This window comes from Rhinolophus sinicus, chromosome 2 (assembly GCF_057876585.1).
Source record: "Rhinolophus sinicus isolate RSI-liver-muscle chromosome 2, RSI-T2T, whole genome shotgun sequence".
In the NCBI taxonomy this organism is placed as follows: domain Eukaryota; kingdom Metazoa; phylum Chordata; class Mammalia; order Chiroptera; family Rhinolophidae; genus Rhinolophus; species Rhinolophus sinicus.
In genome coordinates, this window is record NC_142502.1 from 140,196,557 (window position 1) to 140,211,354 (window position 14,798).

At 44.2% G+C, this 14,798-nt stretch overlaps 1 protein-coding gene across 3 annotated transcripts in view; it reads left to right on the forward strand.

The window, feature by feature from the left end:
* Positions 1-14,798, forward strand: part of TGFA (transforming growth factor alpha) — a 91,556-nt gene that overhangs the window by 58,089 nt on the left and 18,669 nt on the right. For 2 of the 3 annotated variants that reach the window (XM_019718685.3, XM_019718678.3), the window contains exon 3: positions 12,160-12,280. In XM_019718685.3, the coding sequence (XP_019574244.1) occupies positions 12,160-12,280 (121 nt within the window). The remainder of the gene's footprint in view (positions 1-12,159; positions 12,281-14,798) is intronic. The other variant, XM_019718692.3, reaches the window with a different exon arrangement.

A 14,798-nucleotide genomic window follows, 5' to 3' on the forward strand; every position in this document is an offset into this window, starting at 1 on the left:
TCAAGAAGGCTCTACAAACTAGAAGAAATAAAACAAACAGTAAATAAGAAATAGAAGGGCAAGCCAATATCCTATTATAATAAAAGACCACCTAATGCTATATGAATTTATTTTCAAGGGTACAGATGAATTACAACTCAGTATACTAAGGAAACTCACAGCAAAAGTCTTTCCATCCTTGTTAGTAATTCTTAAGAAATAGGCAAATGTAAAAAGTGCTCAAAGAAGAAAAAAATGCTCAGACTGGAAAAAGACAAATATGTCTCTGACTTTAAATAAGCAAAAACACCTGAAGATTCTTTAGACTACAGATGATAAAATTCAATGATACTCCCAGGAAAACTCTAGACCAAATTATTACAGCAGATAGAAAATGAATACTTGGGTCCCTGAAAGAATCCACTAAAATGAGTCACAGCAGACTAACTTTATTTCTTTTGTTAGCATTATAGGAAATATTGCCAGGATAATGCTATCAATAATACAATTTGATTTCAGCAAGGCACATGACAAAAATCAAAATTGTCAGTAAAACAAAATGGAGAAATGTGAATTAAAAGGGTGTTGGTCAGTGAAATAGAACAATAACTGACCTCCTTAAATGAATGGATCCCAGACATACCCTACATGGGCTCACCTGTGAGCTTTTGGGAAAGACAGGAAGTTTTTAACCAGAGCATACCCAGAAAATGTTCACCTAGGAGGGGGGCTGTAAGGTGTGCCAGCAAGATTTGTCCTCCTTTCCTGTTGAGAATTTTATAAGCAAATAGAAAAAAGACATAAGGCAAATTGATCAAATTTGAAGGTGAACACAAAGCCCAGAATGATAGCTGAATAAAGACTCAAAAGAAGGGAGCGGTGTATTGAACTAGAACAATGGAAGAAAGCCAATCAACCAGATTAAATTGAATACGACACATTTAACAGTATTTATTATTTAAGAATATTGACTTAATTAGGAAGGATATGAGGCCAAGGTTGACAGCAGTTTATGTGGAGAAAAGCTAGAAGCCTTAGTTGACCACAAGCTTTTATAATCCAACAGCATTCCAGGACTGCTAGCAAAATTGATGGAGAATTGAGTTGCGTTAGTGTAGAAATCCGATCATGGGAGATGGTTGTCCTACTGTACTCTGGTCCCACAGCCCAGAACTTTAGAATGTGGACTCTGGGGTCACCCTGCTTGTTTGGGGATTTCCCCTCTGCCTTTCTAGTGTTATGTCTGTGAGCAAGGCCCTAAACCTCTCTAAATCAGTATTCCTCGTCTGTCAAGTGGAAGACTGAAAGAAGTATGTCATAGGGCTTTTATAAAAATTAATTTAGATGGTACGTGTAAAATTCTTAGCACAGAGGCCAACACCTAAAGCATTTAGTAAATGTTTTTGTTGTCACTGTTAACTTTCTAGTGGACTATTCTAAGAAGGTCACTAAAAAAAGTCAGAATCTGTCCTGAGGTAAAAAGTTTACAGGCTTTCTCACTTAGCATAAGAACTTGGGAGTGTGTATTTGTTATTTATTGCTGTGTAACAAATTACTCCAAAATTTCACAGCTTAAATTAACCATTTATCACACATAGGTTATGAGAGTCAGGAATTCTTCTAGAAGCAGCTTAGCTGGGAGGTTCTAGTTCAAGGTCTCTCATAGAAGTTGCTGTCAAGATATCAGCTGGGGCTAGAGTAGCATCAGAAAACTTAGCTGGGGGCCAGAGAATGGCTCACTCATATTTTTGACTAGAGGCCTGAGTTTCTTGCCACATGGACCTCTCCATTGAGTGTCCTGATTTCCTGGCAACTAGGTTCCCCCAGAGTGAGTAATCCAAGAAAGAGAGCGAGCAAGCAGGGCAGAAGTTATAGTGCCTTTTGTGACCTAGCCTCTGAGGTCACATAACATCCATTATTCTATCAGTCACACAGACGGACAAGGCCATGGATACCATGGGAGCCATCTTGGGGGCTGGCTGTTAAAGAGAGGTTATCACCACCAAGTTTCAGAGTTGGTGGATGACTGCAGCTACATGAAAGGACTGTTATACAGAAGAGGGAGACTTATTCTGCGTGGCTGCCAAGGACTGAATTCAAACCACTAAGCAGAGATTTCTTTAGGGCTGCATTTATATGTTTTTTACTTTTGATGGAAAAGAAATGTTTCATCAAAATATAAGATCTTTGTTCCTGAACCAGTATGGCTTGGAGAGACTATTAAGAGGTAAAATGACCTTGGTATTTTTGGAATACTCTCATATTTCTCCTTTTAAGAACAAAGTTCTGATGTGGTTGGCTTACACTTAGTCTGTGGGGTTTCAACCAGGAATTCCCAACTTTTTACAAGGCAAAGCTTTTAGATCATGGAAGGGGCAGGAATGTGGGTACTGAGTTTCCTTTTTAGGAATCCCAGCATACCTTGGAGAGAGGGATGAGGATGTGTCTAGGGGGCATTGACCAGGTAAGGCTCAGACATCCAGCAGGGGAAACCAGTCCACTCTGTGAGCATGCAAAAAGACTGCTGACACTTTGCTGGGGATTCCCATAGGGAGAACTGAGAATGCACTCATGTTTGAAAAAGCCTCCAGGAGAAACCTTTTAAATGGTCAGTGGAGGTGGTGAGATACTCTTACATTGCTCACCGTGTGTACACATAACGTAGTAAATAGCTATAGGACAATGAAGTCCTTCCAGGAACATGAAGGGACACTTGAGCATACCACTTTTACTCCTCCGTTCTCCCATCTGCCCTTGGATGCTCATTGAAATTAGTGATCAGTGGAATATGAAACTATCTCTAATCTTATATCAGTACTAGAAGCTCTAAAGAATTTCTGCCACTGAATGTGCAGAGGGGATCCATACTGCCCCAGTGCAGCAAACACTCCTCCAGGAAGTGAGGGGATTGTCGTGAGCAGAAACACACCAACAGCCCAACATGAGAAGGCCAGGTTATGGGGGTGAGGGCAGGCCACGTGACAGTGGGATTGTGGGAGGTCTCTCTGGATCCTATCAACAGCCCAGGAAAAGACACCAGTCAGGGCCACATTGAGTGATGAACTCAGTCAGCTCTTATTCCTGACATGGCATGGAGGGCTGGCAAACAAGGGAAGGTAAAAAAAGAAAAAGAAAAAGAAAAACCTTCTGGCCCAAAGATAAAACCCTCTGCTATACTGCTCTGTCCCCTGCTTCTACCAAACAGATTCCTCAGCTATTTAAAGCCAGTATGTTTAAAAACTTTTCTTTATCTGGGCCCAAAACATTGAACAGGGCCACACAGTCTCTGATGGAACCTGCCTTAACTCCCGTCATACTCCACAAAGTAGCATTCTCCTAAGCTTCCCATCACGGACTTCCACCTTGCAGTTGATGAAAAACCAAAATTCTTTTAAGTAACTTGTTTTTACTTTCACCTGGATGCTTATGAGACCTTTGCTTTGTAATGAAAACTCGTCAAGTTACATTGAAAGTTCATGTTTTCAATCTTAAAGACAAGTCCTCTTCAGCTTAAGAAAGTTCATTTCTTTGATAACAATGTCAACCTTAGTTTGCTTTCTTTTCTTCTCTTGAAGTTATTATTATTTGTTCTGTTTGTCAGATTTCTTTTTTCTCCTCATTTTTTTTTGTCTTTGTGTCCTTTTCAGTTCTGGGGGAAATTTCCCAGGTTGTTATTTTTTCTTTTTTCATTTCACTGATTTGATTTACTGTAATATCCAATCTGTTGCTCATTGATCCGTTGTGAATTCAAAATCGGTTGCCATATTTTTTCATCTCCTTGCAGCTGCTTCTTACTTATAGCTCCTTGCTGTCATTTCATAGATATGATGTCAGCTTCCGTCCTGAAGAAACAAATTGGAGATTATCCAACATCTCGCATTTCTTAGGAGCAGAGGCAGTCATTGAAATTCCTCAAGAATGTCCCTGTATAATGAATATTTTCATATGGCCAGTAATTTCTTACATCTTCATAGTTACAGACAAAGGCAAGACAGTGATATGACGTATCTTATGCACATTTAAATCTAGATCCCTAAAAGGCCAGTCTTCTACAGTTCTATGAGTAAAACAATAAAAAGTAAAAATTGTTTAAACTTTAGTTATGCTTATAATGTTGTGGGGTTTTTAATTTTAAATGTTTATTTTCAAATTATTAAAATATTCATTTTTAAAAATTTGGAAAATTATAAAAGAGAAAATGATGCCCCACTACACTCTGAGCACCTTCCTCTTGAAGATAATCTTGATTGAAGGGCTTTTATCTAAGGGCAACCGAAAATCATCAGTATGAAACTCAGATGAAAAAGGAAGCGTCCCAGCCACAAATTCACACTAATGTTTTTAAGGCTCTGGAGCTTTGCCATAAATTTACCTCTGGATTACCTCACTTAAAATTTATCTCTGGATTACCTCACTTAAAATGAAGAGTATCCTTCATCCACCCAGACTGCATAGGCAGATTGTAAATGAAAAAGGCTCCTGTCAAAAGTTCTGAAGGCATAGCATGTTCTAGAAAAACAGTCGTCCCAATAGTGCTTACATGTACTTAGTGTAGAGGGTTTAAAGGGATTATGGTTCAAAGACTCAACAAGAGGAAGCATTTCTTCCTAAGGGTAAATTGAGGGTTTCCTGCCAACTACTTTATCTAACAATTTTGATATTAATAAAGAAGAGAACAGAGACACACAGAATCTGCAGAGCCAGGTAGCCCTGGGCTCCAACGGGACTGTTCCTCCAACAAAGCCAAAACAGAATTCCCCATCCAGCAGGACTTGGCTCTAGTTCCCACAGCCGTTCACATTCTGGTTCAAAGCTCGCTAATGAGAGCCAAACACAGATATCCTTGTTTACTTTGTAAATGGAAATTTGAAGTGAATTATTTTCAAAATGCTGGTTGACACCCAAGAGGATGTAATTAGAATAAGGGGCTTTCTGGTTTGAAGGTAGGAAAGAAAGAAATGGTCTCTTTGAAATCAAATTATTGAACAATAAAAGAGAGAGAGGGGAGATTTGGCTTTCAGTCTTCAAAGCAAAATCATAACCTGCAATTTTCTTAATTAGTTTTTTGCTTAAAATTACTAAGGCAAAGGCAGGGATGGATAGAAGGAGGAACCTGGGGGCTGGAGCTCGGGTTTGTGAGGAGGAAGAGGAACCCAGTGGGGAGGAGGTAATCATCTATGTCTGGTGCATTTCCCTTCTGTTTCAATCTCATTTTAACCCATAATGGATGTAGAATGCAGTTTGGGGGCTATTTGGGGCATCTCACACAGGCCCCTCCCTTCCTCGTGACCATTGGCGGAGGAGGTAGTATTACTGGTGGGAGCTGGGTGCAGGTAAGAGGCCAAGTTGAAATATGTGTGCTGTGCATCTTTAGATGAATACGCCCAGACTCTGGTTTTAGCCCATACTTCAAATGATTTCACTGTTTTTAGATTCCTAAAATCTCTTTGCTAATTAAAGCCATTTGCCTTGGTACTCTTAGCAATTTTAATTCTAACATACCCCCTGAGAATTTCATGGTAATTTCTGATTTGTTTGCTCTTCAAATGAAAGAGTTGTCTTAACTGTGGAAGATACCCATAAGGATTTCTTGACCCTCAACTCATTCTTTCACATCCTCTCTCCCTACTCCCCCCACCCCCATCTCTCTCTCTCTCTCTCTCTCTCTCTCTCTCTCTCTCTCTCTCTCTCTCTCTCTCTCACACACACACACACACACACACACTCGGAAGTGACAATGCAGTGTATTAGAAAGAGCAAGAGCTTTAGAGACAGCCAACCACGAGTTCTGGTTTTGGCTCTGCCATTTACTAACTTAGCAACATTGACCAGCCTTAACTTCCCTCAGCTTCACTTTCCTCATCTATAAGAATGGGGGTCCTAATGAATACCTCAGAGGATTTTTGTGAGGATTAAGTTGAATTCTCTGTATAAAATGCTGGGCATAGTGCTTACAGTTAGTAGACAATTCTTATTAAGAGCATAAGCAGCAGCAGCAGCATAATCCAACCTCAGAAAATCCACATTGGGTTAAAAACTCTAAGCCCAGGTACTTCAAGTGGAATGTGATCCTAGCAAAGCAGTTCTGTGTTCATGTTATCTGATTCTCTTCTCCCTGTTGAACTACAAAAAGGTATCAAAAGTGATGCAAATTCTGCCTTTGTGCTAAATAAGCACAAGCAGGGTGAACCCCATTGGGGTCAAATACCATCGGTGACTTTTTCTCTGAATGTGTATGTTTTCCCATCTCTCTCTCTCTCTCTCTCTCCCTCCCTCCCTCACACACACACACACACACACACACACACACACACACACACGTGCTGTGTCACTAATAACCAATACCTTTGTAGGAAAGTGGAAAATATGTTGTCTGCTTCTTTACCAATACCTTCCTTTCAATTGGGTTCCCTAACATCTCATGTCCCTTGAGTTTTATCCAAAGAGAAATGACCAGAGGGAATTAAATTAACTCTGATGTCCCCCGAGGTTCCCCCCAGCATCTTGTTTAACGCTGCAAAAGCAATTCAAGAGTCCGAGTTAGCCCTGCTGTGAGCCAGAAGCTCCCAGTCTCTTGGGCTTGAGCACGCTCTAGCCCAGAGGCTGGGATTCTGCTGGGATGTACTTTGTGGAGGGTCCAAGTACCATCCTATGAACCAGCCCCCACCTTATTTCCAGCTCCTCCTCATTAACCATCACCGGTGGATGTTTAGAAATCTCCTTGTCATCTATTTATATTTTGCAGACACTGCTCCCTTGTGGGAATAACAACTTCCATATGTATAGTTCCCTACTCCTCCCCGAAATAATACTTCCTCTTGTTTCTCCTGAAAGTGCCCCTTTCTGATTACTAGAATCTGCCCAACGAGTGTTCCCCTTCTGCACCGCCACATGATCTGTAGTTTTGATTATGGGCCTTCCCATCACTTGTCTCCCGGGACCCTGAATAGTGTCCTAATTTTCTACAGCTCTTTATTCTCTTAAAATCAGAAAGAACTGAGATTAAATTCCAATTCTCGTACTTTCTAGCTACATGTTTGTGGGCAAGGTTATCTAAGCTTTTATTTTGTTTCCTCATCTGAGAAATAGAGACTTGTAATGCTTACCCTATAGGGTGGCTAGAGCTTTAATGCGATAATGTGGTATCTGTGCCCTTAAGTGGGGTGGAGGCGTGGGTCAGGTCAAAAGCCAGTTTAAGATCAGAGAAAGGTGAAGGTCAAATAGGGTCAAAACTAGCCAAGGTTGGAAAAGATTGCTGAAGAATTAGTAACTCTGTGTTCAGGGATCAAGTTATAGGAAAAAAAAAAAAGTGTGTTTGAAGTATAGGAGTTACTCTCAGGAAATTGAGAGTCTTGGGGTAGAGGATGGTCGTAACAAAAATGACACTCCCCTCCCCACCCCCGCCCCAATCAAGTGGGATGGCAGGAGGAATTGCAGCACTATATAAAGTTACTTTTCTCTCTTTCCTTGCTTAACTGAGTGTCCCTTCTCTCTTAAATGATGGTATTGTGAAGCCAAACTGTTTTCAAATTGCTTCTTAGCCATCATTTTTAACGTCTTCACTGTTCTTAGTTTTAACAGTGAATGAGTCGAGTGATTATATTCATCTCAGCATACCACCACACACACCCCCAAAACAGCACAACTGAGTTTCCTCGCTGGTCAGCAGCCCTTGAGAATAAGATGCATTGCCTACTGCTGCTATAAATGCAACTGGGATGACTTTTCTGTACTCTGCTGACTCCCACTGCTCATTGAAAACTGCTTCCTTGCTCTCTGCCCACTCACACAGTGTCGGGAAAGGCCCTTATTGATTAGCTTCCCTGATGGGCATCCCTCTCTGTGGGAAAGGTCAGAAGTGTTGCCACATGTGATACTGACAGTGCTCTTCCTCTTCGGGATCACTTAAAACACTTTTCAGAGCTCTTACTGTCACCCCTCAAATGCCCGGGAACCAGGGGCCCCTGTTCACCAATCTGTCTATGCCATGGATTTCTCTAAGTCCTGGCTTAGCACTTCCGCCACCCCAGGTGTAAGCCTTTCCTTCACATGCTGGCTAATTGTGGAGGTTTGAGCATTGTCTCATGTGAGTTTGGAGTTCCATCCCTGGCACATGGGCCCCTGGTGGCCTGCAGCCAGCCTTCCCCGCCCCAGAACTGAGCCCAGAACCATATATGATTCTAGTCTGGCCCTGTGGCAAAAATGGAGGCCTTGGCATCTGGGAGCATCCGAGTACGGTTGTCAGATGTAGGCACTCCCCTAGTGTCACCGGGCTGCTTGCTGACTCCCATCTTCGTTAAATTAATCTACTGCCTTTTCTCCCAGACGTTCCAGAAGCATTCGTTGGCTTGGTCATTGTAATGTCTGAAGAGAAAATATTTAGTTCCAGGTCAAAAACCTTTGCTGAAGTTCCTATTTAAAAGGCAGGCATCGTTATTAAATTGTCAGAAAGTTAGCCATAATACTCGAGGAAGTCATGAAATGGCTATAAATGATGTAAGCTTCATAACGGGAGAATGTGTTTGCAACTTCTGACATCTGGAGAAGAAAGTGAGAAGCCGTGGCTTCAGCCAGTTCCCGTCTACCAGCCCAGCGCAAAGTACAGTGAGGGCTGCTTTTAAAAGGGGGTGACTGTACTTGGTGGTGTGGACGTTACTCCCCGCAGGGCAGGGCTGTGGGAAGGAGCTGTCCAGATGGCTGCCTCCCTGGCCCTTCTGAACAGGTGAGACCTCTCCTGTGAATTGAATCTATGGTTTCTGTGCCCCTCAATTGCTATTCCAGACCCTCTTCCCCATGAGTGAAGCTGGACTCCAAGCCCTATTGGTGAGTCTATGGGTCTCTGAGCAAAGCTTTCACAGCTTCCCCAGAGAACAGTGGTGTCTGCAAGAGGTGGATTTGGTTAACATGTTGGAGAGGCCTCTCGTAAATTTCAGAGCAACAGGAATTGAGCAGCTTTGAAACTCCAGCTGCCAATGGGCTTGATATGAGGTCTGTTCTGAAAAGCGGAACATTTGATTTTCCATTCAGCCCTGAGTGCTAATCAGACTCAGTGTCTGGAGGAGATGAGTTCAGGGTCCAGAGCCCTGGCAAGTGGGGCCTGCCCTCTTCCCTCTGCCTGGACTTCCTGGGGGCCTCCTTGGAGTTTCCCAGTTACCTTCACTGCCTTCCTTTTCTGAGTTTTCTTTTCCCATTTTAAGTCCAGGCCTTTCCTGACTTCACTTGGTATTTCCTTGAGTATTCAGAAAGAAGAGAAAGAAAAAGTAAGACGGAGAAAAGGAAAGAGACCATTCTCTGGGAAAATGCTAGGAATGGGGTTTCCTTGTAAAGGTCAGTTTCACCTTGTAAGTTACTGGGCAAATCCTCCACCTGTTGTGACCACCCCCCCCCCGCCTGGATTCGTGAGGTGCTGTAAGAGTCGCTCCTGGCACATAGCGCACACTCAGAAAGTAGTAACCCCCTTTTCCCCTCTCCAACTTTCCCCAGACTCCTTTTCCTCCTGGACCTTGGTGAAGCTTCTGGGAACATCAGTAGGAATGGTCTTGGCTGTCAGGCCTGACCATGCTGCGCTGTGGGTTTTCTCTGCTGATCCTGGTGGTATCTGAGACAATCACCTTTAAAAGTCCCCAAAATTAGAATGCTCGCTCCCATTTACACTGTGGTATGCTTCAGACCTTGCATAGAGCTTTTAGGTGCATTGGCCCCCACACTTCCCAAGTCCTCTAACGGTGGATCAGCCGATGCCACCCCTTGCCTGTGGCTGGCTCACCCTGAGGTGGCACAGTCAGAGGACAGGGCTCACATTTGGCACTGTTGTTGGTCCCCTCCTCCCTGTCCACTTCTCACATGCAAATCACATCCCCCAAAACTGCCGAATGTACTATTGGAAACAGGACCCGCCCCTCACATTACATATATTGAACTTCTAAGCGTTAGAGGCCAGGACTGTGCCCTTTGCAGGGTCTTGAGATAAATGTTCATTTTTAAAATGTTTGTGATTATATCGGGGAGGAAAAGCACATGTAACAGAATAGGAACAGTTAAGTTTACATGGAAGAGAGAGAGAGAGAAAGAGAGAGAATACTTACACAGTTCTCTCTAAGTGGTAGATTAAAGATGGATTTTATTCTCTAAGATGTTTTTTATTCTACCACGGCATTTACAAAAGATCTCTACAGTGATGTGTCACTTTTGTAATCAGGAAATAGATTTAAAAAATAAACAATCTTTTAGTGATCATAATCGCCTAGCATCCAAGCTCCCTTGGTCCCGTTAGCACCTTGGGTGAAGTCAGACAGGTGTGATTGTGGAGAACCATCCTAGCCCCGTCTCTGACTGCAGAGAGCAAACCCAGCATGTGTTAGCTGCCATCGCTGTGGCTGTGGCATGGACTTTCCTCCTCACCTGGGCTCTTTGGCTTCTTACTGAGCTGTGTGAAGGACAGAAACAGTTTCCACTAGCAGATGCTTCTGCATTGTCTTTGGGAGACTGTGAAGGATGTCAGCCGCCATAGCACATGAAATCACCTTCAGAAGCAGCCACAGGACAGAAGTCAGACTCTGAGCATAGACTCGTAAAGCTGAGCCTGTCCTGCTTGTGCAAAATGGGTACATTTCTATGTAATGAACTGTGTGCATCTTTGCTTAGACTGCCAGGGGGCATAGAGCTAGATTCACTTCTCAGCTTCATCGCATGTACATGAATTTCTGATGTGTCTTCGTTATAACCTGATACCTGACTTCTTTGTTCTTTTCAACCCCACCTTTATTTTCCTTTGCCCAGATCTCTCCATCCCTTTCTTACTGCCTGTCTCTGTCTCTTCCCCTTCTCCCCCTTCTCTGCCTCTCTCTCTCCATCTCTCTCCTTCTGTGTGTGTCTCTGTCTCTCCCTCCTTCCTTCCCTTTTTTCCTTCCTTTGTGTCTCCTCTCCTTCCCTCCCTACCCATTTTCTTCTCCCCCTCTCACAAATAAACACACATCTTTCCCATTTGTGTCCTCTTTTTATGGTTCACATTTTTATAAAGCCTTCACAAATCATTTATGAGGCAAAATATCCATAAATACATGAGATGATGACATTGAGTCTACACAATGTTGTGTTCCCAAAAGACAGAATCAAAGTTTTTCTTTCAGTTGACCTGATACTTTACCACAAAAGAACCTCAGCCACCACAAAAGAAATTTCAGGCTTTCGTATCGTACGGGAGTTTAAAGAGCTGGGTTTCAAGTGTGATTTGGACAAAAAAAGGCTATTGGAGTCTAATTAAATAAATCCAAGTGATGCCCTTTGAGCTGGTTAGCAGGTCTGTTCGTGTGTTGTTCCTTACAATTCCAGCTGGCTGTTTTTATTTCTGTCTGAAAGCCAAGGAGGAAAAACTCAGATTTGGTGACGCCCTCAGCTCTTGAGAGTTTTGGGGTTGCGAGTGTTGGGTGTTGGGGCTGTAAGTAGGACCCGTCACTGCGCGCGCGCGCGCGCACACACACACACACACACACACACTCTGTTCTCTTTCCCTCCCCTCAAAGCTTTCCCAGGGCTGCCTGTGCTGCTCCCAGATGGACTTCTATGCCTCAGTCATCTTCACACTCTGCCACCCCAGAGAAGCCCTGCTACCATTTTCATGTATATCTTTCCCAGACTTCTTCATGTCTAAATTTCTGTTTGTTCATTCAAGCAGAATCATACTATCCAGACCATCTTGGAAATGCATCTATTTCATGTACAATAATGTATCATGAACATCTACTCGTAGCATTAACTGTTTCTCGTCAGCATCGAGTTCATGGTTATCTAGTACTCGCCTGCACCTCTCTTCTGGTTTAAAACAGATTTTTGTGAAGGCTATCTTTAAAAATGGTCACTGTCAGTTTGCCAAAGCAAAATTAGGTTGCTTTGGGGTAGTACGATTTAAATAGTAAAATTGCTCTGGTATCGCTGACTCACGCAGACTCTTTTGGAGAGGTTGTTTTGTTTTCTGCAGAGGTAAATAAATAAACAAAGCCCTGCTGGAGGGCACCCAATGCAGGAGTCTCTGGTAGAAAGTGAGTAAGGCCTATGGAGGGCTTGCCGGTGGGGACCAGAAATCGCAGCCATCAGGGCTCTGCTCCTCCTGACCTGTGGGGGCGCTGGCAGGCATGTCTTCCTGTGCTATAGACCTGAGCCCAATGTCTTTTCTCTCCCCAGCAGACCCGCCCGTGGCTGCCGCTGTGGTGTCCTATTTTAATGACTGCCCGGATTCCCACAGGCAGTTTTGCTTCCATGGAACCTGCAGGTTTTTGGTGCAGGAGGACAAGCCAGCATGTGTGTAAGTGTCCCCTTGTGTCCTGGGGTTTGGGGTGGCCCAGAAACCAATTAAAAGAGCATTTACCTCCACAAGGCATGCCAGAAGCCTCAAACCCCTGGAGTCTGACATGTTAGAGGATCAGAACAGCAGGCTGAAGGACACCTGCTTCAAATCTAGCTGGTGAAAAATCCAGGTTCCAGGGCCCCCACCCAGAGCCACTAAGGCAGAACCCTTGGGGGCTGGAGCCTGGGGATCTGAATTTTTAACAAGGTGACTCCTGGGTTCAGCAAAGTATGAAAATTCCTGGATTCAAGTTTCATCCACTACTTAGAAATTCTGGAGGACAAGCCATTGGGTTGGAGCGTTAGAGTTGCCAGAGTCTCTGAGACGAGGTCTCTACCCTGTAGCATCTTATGTGCAGCAAATAAAATAAGCTGTAAGTATATGCAAAGAGTTAGTGTACATAAGTGACAATAAGGAACAGACTAGAAATAAACATGTATGGCAGGGCACAGTGAGCATGAGCATGAGACCCCTGTGGTTTCTTCTTAAAGTATAGCTGAGCCCCACCCCGACCCCTGAATCAGAATCTGCAGAAATAGGACCCGGAAGTCATACTAGTTAAGAGCCACGAGCCATGGTCAGCCAGACTGGGAAAGAAAGGCCCTTGAGGAGAGCTTCCGGGAGCAGGTGTTGGGGTTTGGCTGGTGGGGAGAGCAGATAGGTTACTCCAATGCAACAATAGTAGGGAGGAGATGAGCTGGGAAACAAAGGGGAGGCCAGAGCCTTTTGGAAGGGAGCCTTTATTTTGTAGGCGGTGGGACCCATGTCAGTTTTGGAAAGGGATGTTTTAAGAAAATTAGTCTGTCCACAGTAGAAAACTATGAGGTGGCTTATACTCAACATCGGCACTATTGACACTTGGGGCTAGATAATCTGTTGCTGTTTGGCCCGTCCTGTGCATCGAAGGGTGTTACCATCATCCTTGGGCTCTACCCACCAGGTGCCAGTGGCACCACCACCCCACAATTGTGACGATTAGAAATTTCTCCAGACATTGCCAACCCTGCCTCCGTTGAGAACGACCCATTTACATGAGGTTGCCATTTTATCAGTCAAAAAGGGTTGAAAGTCAGCAATTTCATGTGGTCCAACCTAATAGTACCAGTAAATGATACTGAATGTTAATAAAAGCTAGCATTTATGGAGCTTTTGCTTCATGCTAGTCACTGTTCCAAGCACGATCCATGTGTTAACTCATCTACTGCTCATAAGGACCCCATGAGGTAGGCACAGAGAAGCTGTGCCCAGGTTACATCGCAGCATTTACATGCAAACCCAGACTGGCTCCTGAATCTGAGTCGCTAACCATGAGTCTTAAGAATAGCAAATGCATTAGCTCGGGAGAGACTGGGGACCAAGAGAGACTGCAGCACCAAGCAGTGGTCGGTAGAGCTTTCTTCTTCCTGAGGTGTGGCTGGGTGAGCCTGAGAGACCCCTTGGGGTGCCTCTGAGCCTCACCTGGAGAGGCTCACGGGTCAGCTTCCTCCTGGGAGGAGGACTGTGTGAAGCTCCCAGGTCCTGTCTGCAGAGCTAAGGGCCCTCCCCACCCTGAAACTACAAAGCACAATGATAATAGTGGCAGTCATTAGTCATGATTATCATTCTTATTAAAATATACACAGGGGCCCCTGGGGGACTGTTGGGTTATTTCTGTTAGTAGTCCAGTCATTGTGGAAAAACACTGGCCCTGAAGGAAGTGTTGCCTCCCAGTCCCGAGATCAGGAAAGCTCCTGGTACAGCAGGCAGAAGGCATTCTCCCCTCCAGCAGTACACAGTGCCGGGGCCTCCGGCAGCTGCCCCTGGCTGTGGGTAGGAAGGATCCTCTTGGGAGAGAGAGGGCAAGGCTTTGCTGAGTTCTGATAAATTATGTCCAAAGCTCAGTTTTTTCTCCTCAGGTGCCTTCCCCACCAGATCAGGGGTTGGTGTAAACTTTCTGAGAGTTGGCAGCCCCTGGCCTGGGTCAGCAGATGAGCCAAAGCAATGACCTTATCTGTGCTCGAGACCCCCATCGCTTGTGGAAACCGCCTCTTGTTCTCCTCAGTCTGGTCCCAAGGCCTGCTCTTGACTCAGAGAGATACTTGTCCATCACATTTACACACCAATCCACTTTGATAATCAGGATGACTGATGATCTCTCTTCCATTCACATTATAAATATTACTGTTAATAATAATAATAATCTCTCAATAAAAGCTATAGCTATGAGTCAGGCACAGCCCCTAGCTAGCACTCTACATACATGGCTCATGGAGTCCTCACAGCTCCCGTCTAAAGTAGGGATTCTTGCCCTTATTGTATAAATGAGGAAACCGAGCCAGCTCAGAGAAGTTAAGCAACTTCTCCAGAGTCCCACAGCTAGTCAGCGGCAGAGTTGGGATTCAGTCCAATCAGTTCCAGCTCTTGCCCCAGAGGGCATGCTGCTTCAGCCTCACAAAGTTCACCTCAAATCAATAAGCTTTTGGGTTTCTAGGAAAGA